Source organism: Argiope bruennichi, chromosome 1 (genome assembly GCF_947563725.1).
Source record: "Argiope bruennichi chromosome 1, qqArgBrue1.1, whole genome shotgun sequence".
Lineage (NCBI taxonomy): Eukaryota > Metazoa > Arthropoda > Arachnida > Araneae > Araneidae > Argiope > Argiope bruennichi.
The window spans coordinates 78,244,180-78,263,258 of record NC_079151.1 but is presented as its reverse complement, the minus strand read 5'-3'; the positions used below and the strand labels follow the sequence as shown (position 1 = coordinate 78,263,258).

The 19,079-nt window shown below is 26.4% G+C and overlaps 1 protein-coding gene across 1 annotated transcript in view; it reads right to left on the bottom strand.

Moving 5' to 3' along the window:
- Window positions 1-19,079, bottom strand: part of LOC129964247 (protein eyes shut homolog) — a 50,292-nt gene that overhangs the window by 6,264 nt on the left and 24,949 nt on the right. Inside the window, exons 13-21 of the mRNA XM_056079022.1 lie at window positions 18,646-18,810; window positions 18,343-18,423; window positions 16,353-16,592; window positions 11,412-11,574; window positions 8,206-8,369; window positions 6,486-6,755; window positions 4,530-4,661; window positions 3,245-3,364; window positions 1,625-1,743 (exon numbers count right to left, since the gene is read on the bottom strand). Coding sequence (XP_055934997.1) covers window positions 1,625-1,743; window positions 3,245-3,364; window positions 4,530-4,661; window positions 6,486-6,755; window positions 8,206-8,369; window positions 11,412-11,574; window positions 16,353-16,592; window positions 18,343-18,423; window positions 18,646-18,810 — 1,454 coding nt within the window. The remainder of the gene's footprint in view (window positions 1-1,624; window positions 1,744-3,244; window positions 3,365-4,529; window positions 4,662-6,485; window positions 6,756-8,205; window positions 8,370-11,411; window positions 11,575-16,352; window positions 16,593-18,342; window positions 18,424-18,645; window positions 18,811-19,079) is intronic.

Sequence of the window (19,079 nt, the reverse complement as noted above, 5' to 3'; positions counted from 1 at the left end):
CACAATAAGTATAAAAATTGCACAATACAGTGGCACTTAATTTATATCACATGCCAGACATTAAATAAATTATCTCAATTTTTACTGAAATAAAGTAAACTGGAATATTTTCTATTAACAAAAATAATTTAAGATAAATGCAATGACTAAATTTAATGTCTCCAAAAGAATCTTTTAAATATAAAACCAACTCTAAGATAAATGTATATTTAATTATATAACTTCAATATATAATTAAATATGAGTTTAGTTGAATTAAATGATTTTCATTAGTATTAATATTAAAACAATGCAATAATTTTCATTAATATTAATGATCACAGCAATGATTTCATTAATATTAAAAGAATTTCATTAAAGTTGCATGAAAGGTACTGCAAATAGTGTTTGTTTTTATATATTAACAAATGATAAAAATAGGCCAATCAACATTAAATGAATAGTTGCACATACAACAATTGAAAAATTATAATTTTATTTTCCAGGAAATTCCTGACAATTTTAAAAAACTTTATTATTATTTGAAATTTTAAATGTGTACCTTAATTATGACATAACAATCTACAGCTACAATGAATGAAAATTGAAATACCAACAGTTTAAAATTTATATGCTTTCTATAATTTACAAGAAACAATTTCTGAAAAAATGATATGTGATTTCAGAAATGCAGTTTTGATAATGTTGTCAACAAATAAGAAACTAAGGCTTCTCACATGGAAATAAAAATTTCTTTTTTAGGTAGATTCTGTATAAGAATAATATCAATTGCAATGTTTCTCTTTGGCATGATTTTGATAAAACTTCAAAATTTCTCTGATTATGGTCTTTAGAACCTGAAGTTACCATATTATATAAATACATATAACAGACTGCCTAAAATGTGAACATGATAAATAGAATAATTTTGATTGGATTTGAACCAGTAACTAATATATTGTGGGAGGTAAGAAAAACTTGAATGGGATCAAAGAGAATGAAAATGCTCAAAGAATTGAAAACAAAGATAACTCAGATCAGGTGAATTATCACCTCATCATTAAAAATAAAGTTTGTACAATTTTTGTCAGAACTAAGTGATTGATGCAATTACTTAGAAGTTAAAAGGCAAAAAAGTGCCTTTCTTTTTTAACTTTGTATGCTTTTTAATATAAAGTTGCGTTCATTGAAGTGTTCCCATGAATTGCATTCTCTACAATCTTCTTTCATCTTCATAGGTACAATTGTAAAATAAGAGAAGGAAATGGCAGAGGAGATTATATATTTTCACTTACATCTCTGATAAAAGAATGCCAATTTTTGGATGCATGAATTGTTTTCTAAAAATTGATTGAAAATTTTGATTTCAGTAAAATGAAAATAAGAAACTTTTAAGGATTTTCAATGATGTTATGTATCCTGGATTTTAAATGAGAAAAGTTTCAACAAGCTTTATCCTGCAAACAAAACCACTTATTTAAAACACTTTTAAATAACTTTTTAAGATTAAAACTCAAAAGAAATAAGTCTATTTTTACATATACAATACATCACTCTAAGTAAATTGAAATAAGAAAAGTAAACAAAACACAAATTATGTAATGCAAATAAAACACAAAGAATAAGAGAATTTGTAAAATCTTACTTCAGGGCAAAGACAGACAAAATTATCATCTTTTGGAATGCATGTTCCACCATTTTTACAACTATCATATCCGCAGGAAGTTCCATCACAGTCTTCTATGTTACGACCACTCACAGCATCTATGAGGTAAAAACAGTACCAATAGAGTTTAAAAAAAATTAATTACAATCATAGTTTTTTCATGTGGTGGAATAGTCAAAAGAAATTATATGTTCCCAATTACATTCGATAAATCATCAGATATAATTAAAATTTTACTGTTTTTTAAAAAAATTTATATTTAAAAAAAATGGATGTTTTAGGTGAATAAAGAAGAAAAAATTACATGAACATTATTTCTAAAATATATGCAGGAATGAATGAAAAATTTTTCGAAATAATTATCTACAAAATCCCCATATTAATTTTATTTAAATAATAAGCTACAACTAGAAATACTATATTCTTTTCATGGCAAAATTATTAAATTATAATGTTGAGATAATAAATTCTCTATAATAGCATCTCAGTTTTGAAGAGAAAAATTTTAAATCAATAAGAAGTATTAATTTTCTAATTAAAAATGTTATTTTTCATGAAGCATGCATTCATTTCTAAAAGCTTTTAATTCTTGATATAATATATATATATTTCACAGCAAAATGTACTTGATAGCATATGACAAAAATAGCCTTACTAGAGAACACAAATGAATGTAAAATTATATTGATTTGGTGATGGATCCTTAAACATTTTAATTGGAAAATACTGAATTCTTGATTTCTTGGAAGAGTGTGTAGAGATTGGGTATGTTTGAATGTTAGTAAAATTATATGTTGTTTTGAAGTTATTTTATAATCATGATGAAATGAAGAGGCTGACACAGTACTCTCTCAACTCCATGACACAGCACCATGCTTGACAGAATTAATTAATTTGTGAAAGCATATATACCTTCATGCAGAATATTGTGCATCTTTAAGGAAAGGAATGCATGTTAAAATGCTTTCCTTCCTATCAAATAATGGTTCAAATTTATGAGGCTTTCCGTAACACTTAATTTTACTCATTTTATCCTACAAAACATCAAAGAAAAACAAAGAGAACAGAAATCTAATTAATAGCTAAATAAGTTCAACACAAACATTATTTCTAAATTTTATTTTGTCTCATTACTATTTATTCCATTACTGTTTCCATGTAATCTGAGCAATATAAGTTGGAAATAATAAATAAGTATATGTCCATGATTTAATCAGATGGTTATTTGCAACGGTTTTACCAAAATGAAATGCAGTATCTTTTTGTTACCAATTGTGTTTTTAAATGGAAAAAAATGTTAAAAATTATATTTATCTACTACTATAGATCTAAGATCAAAGATCAAATATACTATAGTATATTACCTATTTAATTATCATTTCTTATGATTTCAGAATACTTTTATAAGACAAAGTGTAAAACAAAATATTGTGAAACCATATAATTAAATGGTTTCAATGAATTTATTACTTTGTATGTATGCAGAGGAGAACATACAATAGATAGTTTGTATTCTTACTGAATGTCTGAGAAGCTCACAAATGATAAACTATTGCTCACCAATAATAAAAAAAATATATATATAAAAATAAAACATACCATGAGAATTCAATTCCATTAATATTGAATTAACAGAAAGAAGACGAATACACCCTTTAAAGTAGGCTGGTACAGTTTCAACAGCTTCTTTAGGCAGAGATGAAAGATCAGGTATACCTCCTTTGAAATCAAACAGAATAAATTAATAATGTCAGACAAACAAACTTTTATTTGAAAATTCATGCTTAAAAAAAACCCTGCATTACCATAATTTTTTGTATATATCGCTACCATTTTTGAGCTAATAACGAATGTGCATAGCAAATCAGAAATATTTAAAACATCCCTTTCTTTTTTATAAATTAAAAAAAAAATATTCTATTATAGTTATAAAATGACATCATTTGTAACATAAAAAGTTTTAAAAAATTACTTGAAATTTTGAAGTAAAGTAAAATAAATATGTAGAAGCTACTTATTTATAAAAGTTTACTAACCTATATTCAATTAAATTAATAATAATATAATCTCCATGAATTTAGAAAAGGATTTATGAAGACAGCAATTTAAGTGACAGTAATTTGAAATTCTAATCTATATACTAGATTTATCATATACTTTATTATCCATACAAAAAATAATTTAAAAACCAATAACAAGACATTAAATTGTAAATTAGTACACAAAGATTAAAAATATTTATTATAAAAATGATTGAAAAACTGTTTTCTGCATTTCATTTCTTAATTAAGAATATAATCCATATAATTGACAATGAACAAAAAAGTATTTAAAATATCAATGTTTAAAAAGTATTTTAAGAATTCCTTCTCTAGAAGTTTAATGAAAATGAAGAACTAATTTCGCTGAATTAGTTTTGATAGAATCGATTGTTTTTCAATACCAATGAATTTGGAATTTCATGAATTTGGTAAACTTTGATTTAAAGGAAACAATAAGGGAGAATTATCATGATAACAAAGTTTTCCATTTTTATGTATTTTCACCTCTCATCCTACAGTTTAAAAAAAAAAACTAAAGAATACATGGGGATGTAAAATAGACTGATGAAACAGGAAATTCAGGGAAAAAAAAAAAAAAAAAAAAAAAACAGGCTTGTAACTTCCAGCTTTTGCATGAAAGTATATTATGAACCAAAACTATTCAAAATCATCATTCTAATATCTTTTTCATTGACTGATTTATTTATTACAATAAAATATACACAACAACTAAGTGTATTATAGTCATACATGTTACAATTACATAAATAACTTTAAAAAATAAAAAGGTATCATACAAAAATAAAATAAGTAAAATACTTTTTAGAAGAATGATACATTACCAAGATAAAAATCTGTGGTAACGTCAAGGATTTCCATTCCTGGAGGTGATATAGAAGTGACTTCTTCGTCGCCTTCTAACTTTAAATATGCAGCTCTTCTATATCGTCCAAATTCAACAACTTGCCATGAATCTGGGGGAAAAAAAATCATAATTTTTTAGTGATGTTTTTGGGATTATTACTGAATCAAAACTGTAATACAAAACCTCAATATAACTTTATTCACTTGGTTTTAAAATATTTAACAAGGTGAAGGTAACTTGGTCTTAATATATATATTTTTTATGAATTCTCAAATAGGATTCAAGAGATTATAAAACTAATATATCCTTCCAGATACATTTTATAGTGAGATAAATTTAAATTCTGTATACAGAATATATGTATTATATGAACTAAAATGTTTTGAGATAATAAGCATGAAACACAAGAAAGTTGAATTGTTGCATGTCTACAAATTTGGCTCTGCTTTCAAGGATTTTTGATTGTAAATTCAAAAGTCAAGTTCTCTTCTGCTTTTATGCTTTAAAAAAATACATAATACACACCATATAACTTTTGAAACTGCAAAGAAGGCAATTTGAAATGCTCCAGTCTGAAACAATTATTACTGACCTTAAATAACAAATTTGATAAAGTGCTTTTTTTTAAATAGTAAAATTCGGCCATATTTTGATTTCCAGGTAGCATTCCAGGGTAAAAATTTTAACTGACTTTTCTCCGAAAGAGTTTTTAATGCAATGGATTTCGGTCTCATTCCAATTTTCTATCTTGTTTATATATATATATATATATATATATATATATATATATATATATATATATATATATATATATATATATATATATATATATATATATATATATATATATATATTATACTGACTTTCCAAAAGAAAAAAAAACCGTCTTTTTTGCTTTTTATAAAAAGTTTTTATCCCCTTAATGCGCACCAATTTTATATGTTTGTACTGGACAAAGCATCTAGGTACATATCAATTATAAAACTACTGTTGCTTTTACTTTAATGCTGAGAATTCAAATATATTCAAATATTCTAGAATAAAAATGACAATATTAAATTAATGTGAGTTATAATATACAACAATAAAAAATTCAAAGACATCATAAGGCAAATCAAAAATTCCTTCTGGTCTCAACTCACAATTAAAGAAAACAAAACCAATCAAATATGAAAAGCAGTCATTGTTTTGTACCAGATTCTTTTCACAGAAAATTTCAAAAATATCATTGAATGTTCTCCAACAAATTATCTCAAATTTAATATGTATGAATTAAGTGATAAAATTTAACAATCTTCAGAATTATACTAGATACTATAATTTATAAAAAGTTAAAATTTAATTTTTATGCAATCATTTTTTAAAAGTTATTTAAGTGGGAAGCTATGCATCTCTGTCTTCTAAAAATGATATATAAAAAATGTTTCTTTAAATTCTAAATCATGCGAAAACATATATTAGAGAAAGTATTTAACAAAGTACATTTTGTAGGAGCTGAAATAAAACATTCAAAAGCACAAGACCTTTTCTCTTTTTTCATATTTTTTAAAAAGATAGATTTATAATTTGTTGATATTAATCTTTATGGATTTATAGTATGTTGATATTAATCTTTATGGATTTATAGTATGTTGATATTAATCTTTATGGATTTATAGTATGTTGATATTAATCTTTATGGATTTATAATTTGTTGATAAAATCATCAAGCAGTATTTTATGATGCACCTTATATTTTTCTTGCAAAAAAAGAATACTAAACACAATACAAAATAATCAAGGTACAAAATTGAATACATTTATTAATATATTTTTTTAAAGTGCAAATTTAGCCAATTATATAATGATTATTTTAAATTCAACTTTCAATTTCATAATTCTCAAGCCATATTTCTTACTTTTTATAAATTTTAAAAAATAGCACATCACCTACTTTTTTCAACCTTTTGAAAGGAATTCAGTACCACTGTTGAACTGGGATCAGTTCCTAAATTGAACCTCAGCTGTACATAGCCGGCCATCAAAGACAAAGATACAAAATCTCGGCTCAATTCATTCAAATGCTGGGCCCCATAAAAAATCAATCCATTGTCAGATAAAGGTTTAAAACTGATAATAACATCCATACTGTGTCTTACATTCACAGATCGGGTGGATAGATAAGAACTTATGCCATCAAACAATGGATCACTCACTGATATATCTATAAAAATATAAAATATATTTTTTAAAATTAAAATTAGTTTATAAGCAGCAGACAGTATGTAGTTTTTAACATAAAAGACAAAGTAGAAAATGGCCAGATATTTCGGTGGTCAAGAAATCTCTTATGTAATAGCATAGCGATTAGGTGAAGTAGTGTATAGATAGCTTGGATGCTAGTTTTAAAAAGTGGTAAGGAGACAAAATGCGTGTATGTCACTTTTTTAAAGTGAAATATCATGTGCAAGTAGAGAATAATTGATTCAAAGCATCATATATCCATAAGGAAGGGACAAAAGCAAAAGATCAAATTATGCTTTAGGTGTCAAATACATCAGCTAAGTCACTATCGTATCTTGTACCAGAAGCTGCCTAAATATTAAAAAAGAAATTATAATATGATAAAAACTGATTTTAGATTTTATATAGATAGAGTAATTTAATTATAAAAAGCTTTCATGTCTTATTCAAATATGACAATTTTTAAATTTGACTCATTATTATGTTTCTTTAACAAATAATTAGCACAAAAGACAAAACAACCAAACATAATTAACATTTCATACAGCTTCAAAATATTTGGATTTGATTTGGTACAAAAACCAATTTTAAATTTTCAGAAGATAAACAAAAATACAAATTTCTAAGATAAAGCAGATTTTCCCAGTGTTCATGTTATACATATAATTTTATTGCCTTAAGCAGTGGCTGCCATCATTTATTTTCTTTGGGTCCTTTGATTAGTGCTTTTAAAAAAATTGTGTACCCTTTATTACCTCTACCATCAAGAATGTTAAGGGTTTAAATTAGTTTTACAATAAATTGACAAGAATGAACATAAAAACAATTGTAAAATTCATTTTTAATTTTCCATTTTATTTCATTTTCTAATTCACAATATTAGGTACATATTTCTAACAAATGAAAAAATTCTGCATTAATTTATGATGAAAGCTAAAGATTATTCATCATGATAATCAACTACTCAAATGACGATAATTTCGCAATGCAATCTGTGACTTTGTTGCTACAAGCTGAGATTGCTACTAACTTACTCCTATATTTATTCTTAATATATGTATAAGACGAGTATGTTCTTTCAACAAGTCCATGAAAAGTATTAGGTTAATAAAACTAAATGAGTCTATAAAAGATATTAATTTTCTTAAAATTTATTTTTACATTTGGTTTTAGGTACTTTTTTTTGCAACTACCCAGTCATTTAAATTATTTTAATTTTAATTTTTAAAGTTTTACAATTTTTACCTCTATTAATATAGTCTTTGAGTACCCATCAATAATCTGCAATATCCCTCATAGACATATGTGCAACAAATCGGGAACTTCAGTTGCAATAGAAAACCATTAAAAACATCTGCATTAAAATAAGAAGGATGCATCTTCATACAGAAAGAGATTTTAGTACAATGTAAAAATAAAAATATACAAACTTTTTTCACAATATTTTCCACTCTGCCCTAATGGACAATCACAACGATATCCTTCATTGATGGGAACACATATTGATGCACTGTGACACCGATGATTTCCGGCAGAGCAAGGCGTTTTTCGTTGGGTGCACAATGTTCCAACCCATCCTTCAGCACACTTGCACCTGTTGATGTTTCAGAAAGGAAGAAGAGCATAGAAAACAGTTCATCAATAAAAATTCTATGCAACTGAAATTCTTAAGTGTGCATTTAACATGAAAAATGCAGAAAAAAATAGACATGAATAATATTTAATTTTATTTGGTTTGAAACATGTTATATTAATACAGACTTCTAGATCTGATTTTCGAATTCTGCAATATACTTGATAGTTATAATTTTATTAATCAAAGCAAAATGTAAGCTGAAAAGAGTAGGTTTTAAAATAAGACTAGGATCTTAAAAAAATCATTTAGCTATTTTCAACAATTACACTTAACATATTTTAAAATAAAAAATAAGTAAATGAATATTATTAAAAAAATATCAGTTTTTTTCTCCCCTGCCCCCCTACATTTTATTTACTTTGCCAGAAAAGTTGTCTAGTTTTTAAAATTACAGAAAAGAAATGGTTTGATATTGCCAAGAGGATGTTCATTAGTTTATTAACATTATTTTAAAATATATTTTGAAAAAAATTAAAAACTTAATAAAAATAAAATTAAAAAAAAAACCCAAAGAAATTTTAATTGTCAAAGAGAATGATATCGCAAGATATTAAAAATAGCACTGATTTTATTTAATAAACTTCATTTAGACTGATAGGCAAGAACCAGAATTAATAAAATGTAATATATAAAAACATTTTAAAACTATTCCTTAACAGGCGAGACCCATTTTAAAGTTTTTTTTTTTTTTTTTTTTTAAAGATGATGAATTTTAAAAGATTTTTTAAAAATCAGTCTTAATTTTTTTTTTATTATTTCACATTTAATGTACAGTATATAGAATTTGAAAAGCTACTTATCCCAGCAATCTAATAAATTGGAAGAAAACAGACAGCACTTATTTTAGGCAAAAAATGGACAGTTCATGTCATGTAAATGTGTAGATGCAGCAAATTTTAATCTTCCATTAAGTAGTTGCACATATTTGTGACATTTTTATACCTTGAACAAATTGCAATTATATATAACCCATTCAAATTTATTATATGTATTAGAAAATATTTTATTTTTTATACTGAAAAGCAGGTTTCAGATTCTTGGTGTAATTACAGGAATTGAAAAGATGGAAAAAAAAAAGATTAATTCATTTCATAATATCTATCTATAGGTGTGATGTGATATTTCAAAATGGGAATACAATTATTAATATTTCTTTAATGAAAATATCAATGAATTGCAATAAGTGTTCTTTGGAGTTACTTGAAAGAAGAAAAATACCAGTGTCCTTTTTAATAAGTTTTTTTTTTCTCTCTTATTATGAAAAGAATGATGCTTTGGATTGAAAAGAACTGCCATAATTTTAATTCATAAAATTAAAACTATGGCACTATAAATTTAATTCATTCTGAAGATTGAAAACATTGAAAGGTAAATAACATTAGATTTTTGATGAATTTAAATATTATTCTTAAAATCAAATTACTGATTCAAATTGTATATTGTAAAAAAGGAGAAGAGTCAGCAGTTCTACAGTGCCAATGTGTATAAATTTAATGAAAATTGGAGAAAAGAGTATTAGCAATGTGTCTGTGAAATATTTTGAATAATTGCATTGCTGAAATATTACAACAAGTTTATAGATAATGAGTACCAGTAATGTTATAATTGGTATCCTGTTTCATATATATTAGAATATTCAGCACAGACAATAAAAACTATATGCCATTCCATTTGAACAGGCCTACTCCCTACTAATGAAATTCATGCTTTGATTTTTTTAAAAATTATAGTTTAAAAGTTCCAAGAGTTTGTTTAAAATCCAAGCATCAGCAAAATTTCATTGCATATTGATATATATGCTGCAGATACATCGCATTATAGAAATGTTTGAACATTGATTTGCGAATGATCAGCAAATATGATTCATATCACAGCCAAGGAATTGCTGGATCATTCAAATGATGATCAAAATTTAAAATATATATATATATATATTAAAACAAAAAAAAAATTTAAGATTTGAGTCAGAGTGGATTTCTTTTTGTTCTCGAAATTGAAGTCCCCTTTGTGAAGTAGAAGATTTTAAATAATAGAAGAGTTCCCAGGAGACATTCCAATAATGGATATGTCAGGAACGGTATATAAATAGAGAAGGAAGATGTTTTGAAGGAGACAAATCTCGTTGAAAGATACTCTTCAGAATTCTTGATTTATTTTTTAAATTCAGTTTCTTTTTGAACAGACTACATATTTTTGTTGAGAACGAAATCTATGTGAATACATTTAGAACAATTTACAATTATTTAGTTAGCACAACACTGAATATGTTTCTAGCTTCAAAAACAAACTTCTCACTTTTACTATTTAGCTTATTATTATTATTATTACCTCATTAGACATCACTTTCCATTTTAGGAATGGGCTCTTCATTGATTCATTTAAAAATGTGAAGTCACAGAATATTTATGGCTTTTGTAGATTGCGTTTAATGTTTGTATCGGATTACAGTATCTTCAAATCATTTAATTTCAATTTATAAATGCCCATATGACATATGTATGCAATGATTAAGGAATTAACAAAATTGAAAATGACTGATTAAAGGTGAATTGATCTCATATTAACAGTACTCTAAAAATGACAATATCTTATATGGAAAAAAAAAAAAAAAAAAAAAAATTGTCCTAATTTAATATAACAGTGGTTCCCTAAATTTTAAATATTTAGACTCACTTTTTAAAGACCAAATCTATAGTGACTCATTTCATCCTCAGGGCACTGAATTATTCAGAAAAGAACAGTATGAGTTTTTACGAATGAGGTTTTATGAAACTCAAAAGGAACATTTATGAAGAAAAAAATCCTTTATTATTAAAAGTTATTTTATAAAAAACACTTCTAATATATGGGTTAAAGTAAATTTTAAGCTCTCATCATATTTTGTCATGACTCACCAAAAACTTATTTCAGACTCAAGTTTGGGAACCCTAGCTTCACATGAATATTAAGTTTATTTTTTAAAATTCAGTAAATACAAACTGATTAAAAAAGCTTACTTACTGAAATGTAGAGCCTATATCAATACAGGTACCTCCATTAGCACATTGAATAAGTTGACATTCAGTAGTGCTACATTGCTGTATATTACGTCCATCAACAACTGAATGAATTGGTCTGAAAATAGCTCCAGGGCTATTCCTAAATTCTGCCCCAAATATGCAGCCTTAATCACAAAAAGAAAGCAGGAAAAGCTTGTATAAGTAAATTTCATATTTTAATTCACAGACAAATTTTGCTTAACGTAACTTTTCCTTTCATGCAAAAATAAAAAAAATAGATACGATCCCCCCTCCCCAATAAAAAAAAAAAAAAAAAAAAAATACTAGTAATGCACAGAAATTAAATAGTTGCAAAATTAATATTTTAATCAGTTTAAATTTAAAAAATTCAGGTAAAGATTTTTTTCTTTCACATGAAATTAAATTCATCAGCATTGTAAAATAATTGTATTTCAAGCAATATAATTCAATATGATGATACTATAGTTTTGTATACTATCTGTAAATGCTGTGACACTAGATACATCATTAAAAATTCGTTTTAATATGTTGTAGAGTAAACAATGGATCTAGAGCTATCAAATTTGGTGTAGTTATTTTTTGGATAATAGGTACCTTCTAAGAAAAGATTTTTCAAAATTTTCATTGTATTTTAAATAAAAGACTAATCAAAATTTTAATATCTCTCCTAAATTATTTCAGAGCATTTCATTGCAGAATAAGTAATTTTGTATTATTTTAAAATTAAAAAAATTAATGTTTACAATTCAATTTTCACAATTTTTTTTTCTAATAATTAAAGTCCAACTTAACAAATATAAAAAAATATTTTACAACAATGCTTTTCATTTTTTTAGTAAATATGTTTATATCTATACATACCATTATAAAATTACATTATTTTTTTGTGTTGAAATTATCATTGTTATATAAATAAGAGTAAATTTTTTTTTAAAAAATAACATTAACAAACCAAGCCAGTAATACTTATGCTATAATGTTTCTGTCTACAGGTTCAAATCCCATTTACATTTTTTTTTCTTTTTTGTAAATATATGTAATTAACATTTCTGATGAAAAGTCCGGAAGGTGTGTTATATATGTATTCAAAAATTGTCATATACATTTCATGTACATGATTCTAAAGAAACATGCATCCATTTCCTTAAATCCAAGTATAAAATTCTGTATATTTATTTACTAAAAAGTCTCTTTGATTTGGATAGGATATAGATAAGAAAATTTTAGATATTAATGATCCAATGCTACATAAATATTATTACTATTAATTTTGATAAGAAAAAGACGTAATTTTGCAGTTGGCAGGAAGAGATGGGAAGTATCGTAATTTGAGCAAAAAAGTTTAATGGCATTTAATTACTCTGTATAAAATTTTTTTCAATTTTAGTCATAACGCAAGCATTTACAATTAAACGAAACTGCCTATGCAATGAAGCAAATTTTCATCTTCAATAACTCTAATTTTATTATTTCAGGCAAAAACATCAATCTGTAGATCAATTCTATCAAATAATGATTTCAAAAGAATAATGTTGAACTCATTGATTTACATAGGAAAAAAATGGCATTATATGAAATCCTTTGTACCACAGACTAAGCAAATCTGGCCATTTAGTAACTCAGAGAAATATCTGAACTATACTAATATGATTCAAAATCAGAATTATCTCATTATTTAATCCTGAGATATTTTAATCAAGTTAAATTCTAATTTTTTAGTTAACTAGAATCAAAAATAAAAATATAAACTCATAGAATATCCTTATTCTAATTTATTTTATAGTTGTTTCAAAATATTCTTTCACTTAAAACAAAAACCAAATCATGCACTGTATAAACAAATCATCTTGCAAACATATAAAACTTGCAAAAGTGTATGTAGAATTCTCTTATTAATTATAATAAGAGATTCTAGTTATAATAGATTATAATTCTTTTATAAATTATTTTTTGCTAATATTAAATACCTTGATGCCCAATAATATTTTCTAAATTTTCAAATTATTGATACAATACATAAAATAAGATATCATGCATTCAGATTCTGATAATTCAAAAATGGTTACTACAAAATTTTGTTTAATTTGAAATTAGCACTTTGTAACTAGGGATTGCAATACCGGACCAAAAGTTCAATACCGGTATTCGGTATTTTTTAGATCTTAATACGATATTAGAAATTTTAGGAAAAGAAAGAAAACACAGGTGTTTCTTTGTTTTATTTACCAGTTTTATTAGAGAATGTAAATATCACAAAAATAATTTGTAACTTATAAATTATAACAGTATATAAAGAATCACAAAAAAGTAAATGAACATCTTCTTTATTTAAATCACAAAAATGTGCTGTTGTTGTTTCTGATCCAAGTTGGTATAGCTGCGCTATACCACCTCCATGAAATCAAAGCCCAAAATTATCAAAGAATTGTCTAAAAAGCTCAAACACAATAGCGGATCCTTTAAAATCTCAAAAATCGTAAAATTTAAACATTTAAGAATATGATTGGGGGAGGCTTGATCTGCCCTGCACCAAGGACATTCAGCAAAGATCCTCCATCCGTGTTGGAAGGTGAGGGATTTGGTGTGTCCACTTAAAAAACGAGAGAGAGCCGTTTTGCTGTTTTCTAGAGATATTCAGACGGTAACACCAACCGGGGCTCTTACCAAAGTACCAATGGTGAGCAGGTGGGACTCTCCAAAGTGCACTCGACTCCATCTTTTTGATAGAGGAGATTTCAGAATAAGTTAGTGTTGCATCACCATGAAATATGTCAGCTGAGGCAGTCTTAGCTAAATTATCCGCTATCTCATTACTATTTAAACCAACATGTGAGGGAACCCATTGAAAGTGTAAAGAGTGTTCAGTGGAGAGCCTGGCAATAATAATGTTTAGATAAACAAAAAAGTGTTAACATCACTATTCAGTCTGTGGTACTACTAAAAAATTTTGAAATGTGATCTTAAAAACATAATGTATCAATTGTACTGTCATTAAGCCTGGAATGTAATTTTGTGCAAAAATTATCAGCTGTCGGAAACGCTCTTTGAGCATCTACGATAGTTGGTGGGTACTTTTTCCAAATATTTACCTCTAAATACCTCATCTTCAAATAAATCGATCACTCATCAGATGGTTTTGGATATAACTGATTTCTGTATTGTATTTTGGTTTGTTGAATTTTTTTTATTTATCACTAATTCTAATTTTTGTTCAAGAGACAATTCCTTTCACATTAAAGCCATCACAATATCCGATAACTGTACCGAATTCATCTGAATGTAAATAGGTGTGTGGGTAAAAAAATTTTAAGAAAATTTACTATAAACTTGATCAGATTTGAATTGGTTAGTCTCTTTTCTTCTTTTTCATTTTTAAAATCATTATAATTATGTGAAAACCGTAAGACATTTTCTATTTCGGCATGCCTTTCTTCTGTGCGATTTTTCAATGCAATATATAATTCTTCAGATAGTGATGTGAGCTGTTTTTTCAGTGACTGCAACATGGAATTTATTATTGCATTAGCTGTTAATAAATAAGAATCTCTCCGATATAATTCCTCAATAGCCAGTTTTAATATTAAGTTTATATTAAGTTAGAACAACCTGTTCTGGATATTAAGTCGAATTCACTATCTGAAAAATTAATTTGCTGGTTTAAGTCGATTATTGTTTTCGGATTGGACATCTCAGTTTCAAAAATCGTTCCATCATTAGGAGTAAACTGCTCCAACGTGTTTTAGAATCTCTTCCTAAACATCTCCTTTCATCTTTCCTCTCACTCCTATTTTGTCAAAGTAAACCCATACTAAACGCATGCGCAAAAGGTGGAGGGTTTTACAATCCATTGTCATACAGTATTTTATCACTTCTCTTGATTGTACGATGCAACTTTGTATTCACAGTCTAATTAATTTCGTCCGTTAGGGAGACATAAAAACCAAAACGTATATTATTTTGCTATGTTGGCGATCCCTGAACAATTTAAACAATTACAAGACAATTTAAAAAATTTCTAGTAAATACCGAAAAACCGATATTTAAACTTGTGAATACCGGTATTACAAAATTGTACAAATGGCCCAAAATACCGGTATTCGGTATCCCGGTATTGCAATCCCTATTTGTAACTAAATAAAAACTTGCAGACTGAAAATTGTTTTACATAAACTCAATTCTTTTAATTACAAAATCACCAATTCTTAAATATTATTTAGCATGAAATAGAAACTATGTAGTTACTTCTAATAGGAAATACATGTTCCTTATTTCTTTTCACAGAAAATAAGTGACTTTATTTCTTTTAAGTATGTTCCAGAAATATTGTTCAGTATTATAAAATAGTGCAGATTTATTTGACAAAAGAATATAAAAAAACCCTCATGAATAATTTAAATAATTTCGATCAAGACTTTTCATTCTGTGGTATGCTATTCAGCATATTCTGAAATTTCCATCATTAACTAAGTAGAAACTTCTAAATTAACCAATTTTAAGAAAACACATCCTGTTTATCTTCAAATAGGTAATAAAATATGGAATTTTAAGGTGTGGGTTAATCAAAATTAATTTTAGATAACTCAATTAGCAACAGTCTGATATTAATAGATATTAGTTCTTTCTAACTAATTCTGACATAAGCATTTTTTTTTTCATTTTGATTAACAAAAAATAATCTCAATTTTTTTATAAACTTCATTAAACAAGTTAACTGATATTGGTACCAATGTGAGTAAGTGTTATATTCACTTTGGTCTTTTGAAAGAATATGTATAATTCGTTTGTAATAAAATATTTTTCATTGCAAAATACAAATATATTTTTCTGATTTTATTTGAAAAAGCAAAATGATGCTTGGAAATTAAAGCATGTGTGTACGAAGTGCTAGATTATCTGGGATTTAAAATAAAATTCATTATACCTGAAAATCCTCTGTATTCTTGCAGCTCTTCAGGAAGTAAACTGAAATTGTAACTTGGGTGTCCTCCAATGTAAAGTGCAGATGGAGTGTTTAGTGCTGTCAGTTGACCAGATGCTAAACCAACAACTTTATTTTGTGAATCCACTTCCATCCAACAATATCGTCGGTGACGACCAATGAGAACAGAATGTACTGAAATATTTTGATTTACGGCACTAACACTTTTTAATGTTCGAGTGCCTGCAATGAAATAACAATTGAAGAGACGTAATACCAATTAACATGCTCCATTTTACATTATTTTAAAATTTATGTTCATGAAAGAAATATGTCAATTAGTACTCAAAGTCATGGGAGTCTTCTCTATATTTATGTATAAGTGTGTATGTGTGGGTACTTAAGTTGGAAAAGGGCATCTACCTAACAACCATTCGTAATTTTAAGGTGAGTGATGAATGATAAGGAAGATATCTTATAAACAAACAGCTTTTTCGATCATAATCCAGATATGATTCATGCCTATAGCAGTTTCAAATACCAAATCATACAATGGAATTTATCCAGAATGTTTCCTAAAGTGGTCTTAAATGAGATGAATTTGTTTACAAGAAGCATTAACATCCCAGAACAAACCTTCATCACTTCAGTTAGTGAAAACCAAATAAGGCTACAAATAGTCACCAAAAAATGGAGATGGATATTTTCTGCATGATTGGTTCAATTTGCTGGAAACATCAAACTATTTTGTAAAATGCATTTTTTATGAGGTTGGATCCATAGCTTTATGGGAATTGAAACTTGATTTATTGGACCACACAATATTTTACCTGTGTTTCAAGATGAGATGAAGTTGGTGATGAACACAGGTGAGGTACTATTGATGATATCGAACAATTGTTGCTACATTCTAGCCAAACTAATTTCTGCTGCATGTACATCGGAAATGAAGCTATACCAAAATATCACTGAACGAGGAAATCAATTCATATAATTTTATTTGTTTATATGGGCAAATTTGCTCAAATGCTTGTGGTACCTTACATACGGAAAGAATGGAAAATGCTAAAGAAATCTAAGTTGCAAAAATTTCTGAAATACTATACCTCAAGTGAAAACTTTAAAAATTATTGAACAATTCAACTGTTGTTACTGAAATGTAGCTAATATAACTTTATTTAATGATTTACAAGATATTAAAGAATTACTAAGAGCCAAAGATAGATAATCATATAGACAAATTAGGCAAGTGCTTAAATGTCTCAAAGTCTCCAGGTTCATTGTATGTAGTTTCAGTTTAATTTAATTTTATGCAATCATTTGTTCAGAATCAATAATAAATATTTTTTTTCTGGATATTGGAGAAGAGAAACAAGAGTTCTGAAACTTGCATTGCCTAAGGACCCCAACTGTGCTTAATCAGACGGCCATACATCTTTTTATATTGTTTGTTTCAAGATTCCAAATTAATAGTTTCGGACAATCTAATTCTTTAGAGGGGTGATATGCAATAGGATGAAAGCATTTCCGAAATTCCTTGTGAGGCTTTAATTTTCATCCTGTTAGATGCATTTTTCCCCCCTCTCATTCTTATTCTGCCAAAATAAATGCCTGCTGGAGCATCTGCAAAAGTGCAAAGGGTTCCCATATATATGAATTGATAGTATATTTTAATGTGATGTAAATATTACCTGCTAATTTGTTTCGCAGTATATATGTATAAATTCTGAGTAAATAAGATAATACTTATAAAAAAGTTTTTAACCTACAAAAAGAGGTGCGATTTTTAAAGAATTACATAATTGAAAAATTAAACAAAAAACAAATAGAATTTTAGAATTTGAAAAAATTACATAATGAAATATCTAAAATTACAGGAATACGTAATTCTTTTACACATATTTTAGGTAAGTAAAAAAATAAATAAAAATTGCATGCCTTTAAATCTGTATACTAATTACATTTTTTATCAGTATAATGAAATACAACTCACCAGATCCCAGATTAAATGTATAAATGATATGCCCAGAATATAGTCCAACCGCTAGGAAATCATCAGCAAGATGAAAAGAATCTAATATAACAAATAAAATAAATTACTATAAAATTTAATCGATTTCATTAACATGATTCGCAAATAGAAAAACAATTCACAAGGCACATTCTTGTTAAGTGTCTTTGTTACAGATATAGGAAAAAGACAGAAATATATTTTTAAATGATTTAAATAAGGTCATTCAACATACAAAGAGTGAAAATAATATTTATATTTAAAAGATATGCTAACATACATTACCCATTTGTCCATTGAAGAGTAGAAGAGACTTATGAAATAAATTAACTGTTGAAAACATTAAACGAATTTCAAGGTGGTAATGGTAATCAGACAATAGCTGATATTGTAAATATGATGAATAGCCCATTATATCACCATACAGAGATGGACGTGTGATTGTCAAATCTATAAAAAATTAATACATATAGAGCAAAATCAGTAATAAAAAATGAATAGTTATTATATATACATATAAAAAAAATTTGCAATTTTTAAGCTTTCATCAGGCAGCTATGATTCAGAATAAAATTTTGCAGCACTAATAGACATATTTAATAACACTTTAAAGTAACGTGATGTATGGAATTAACAGAAAGAGAGTCAGATTCATATACTTGTGTTTGACATTGCATAAGTTATTAATATGTAATACTGCTTTTCTGCGCAATTAGTTT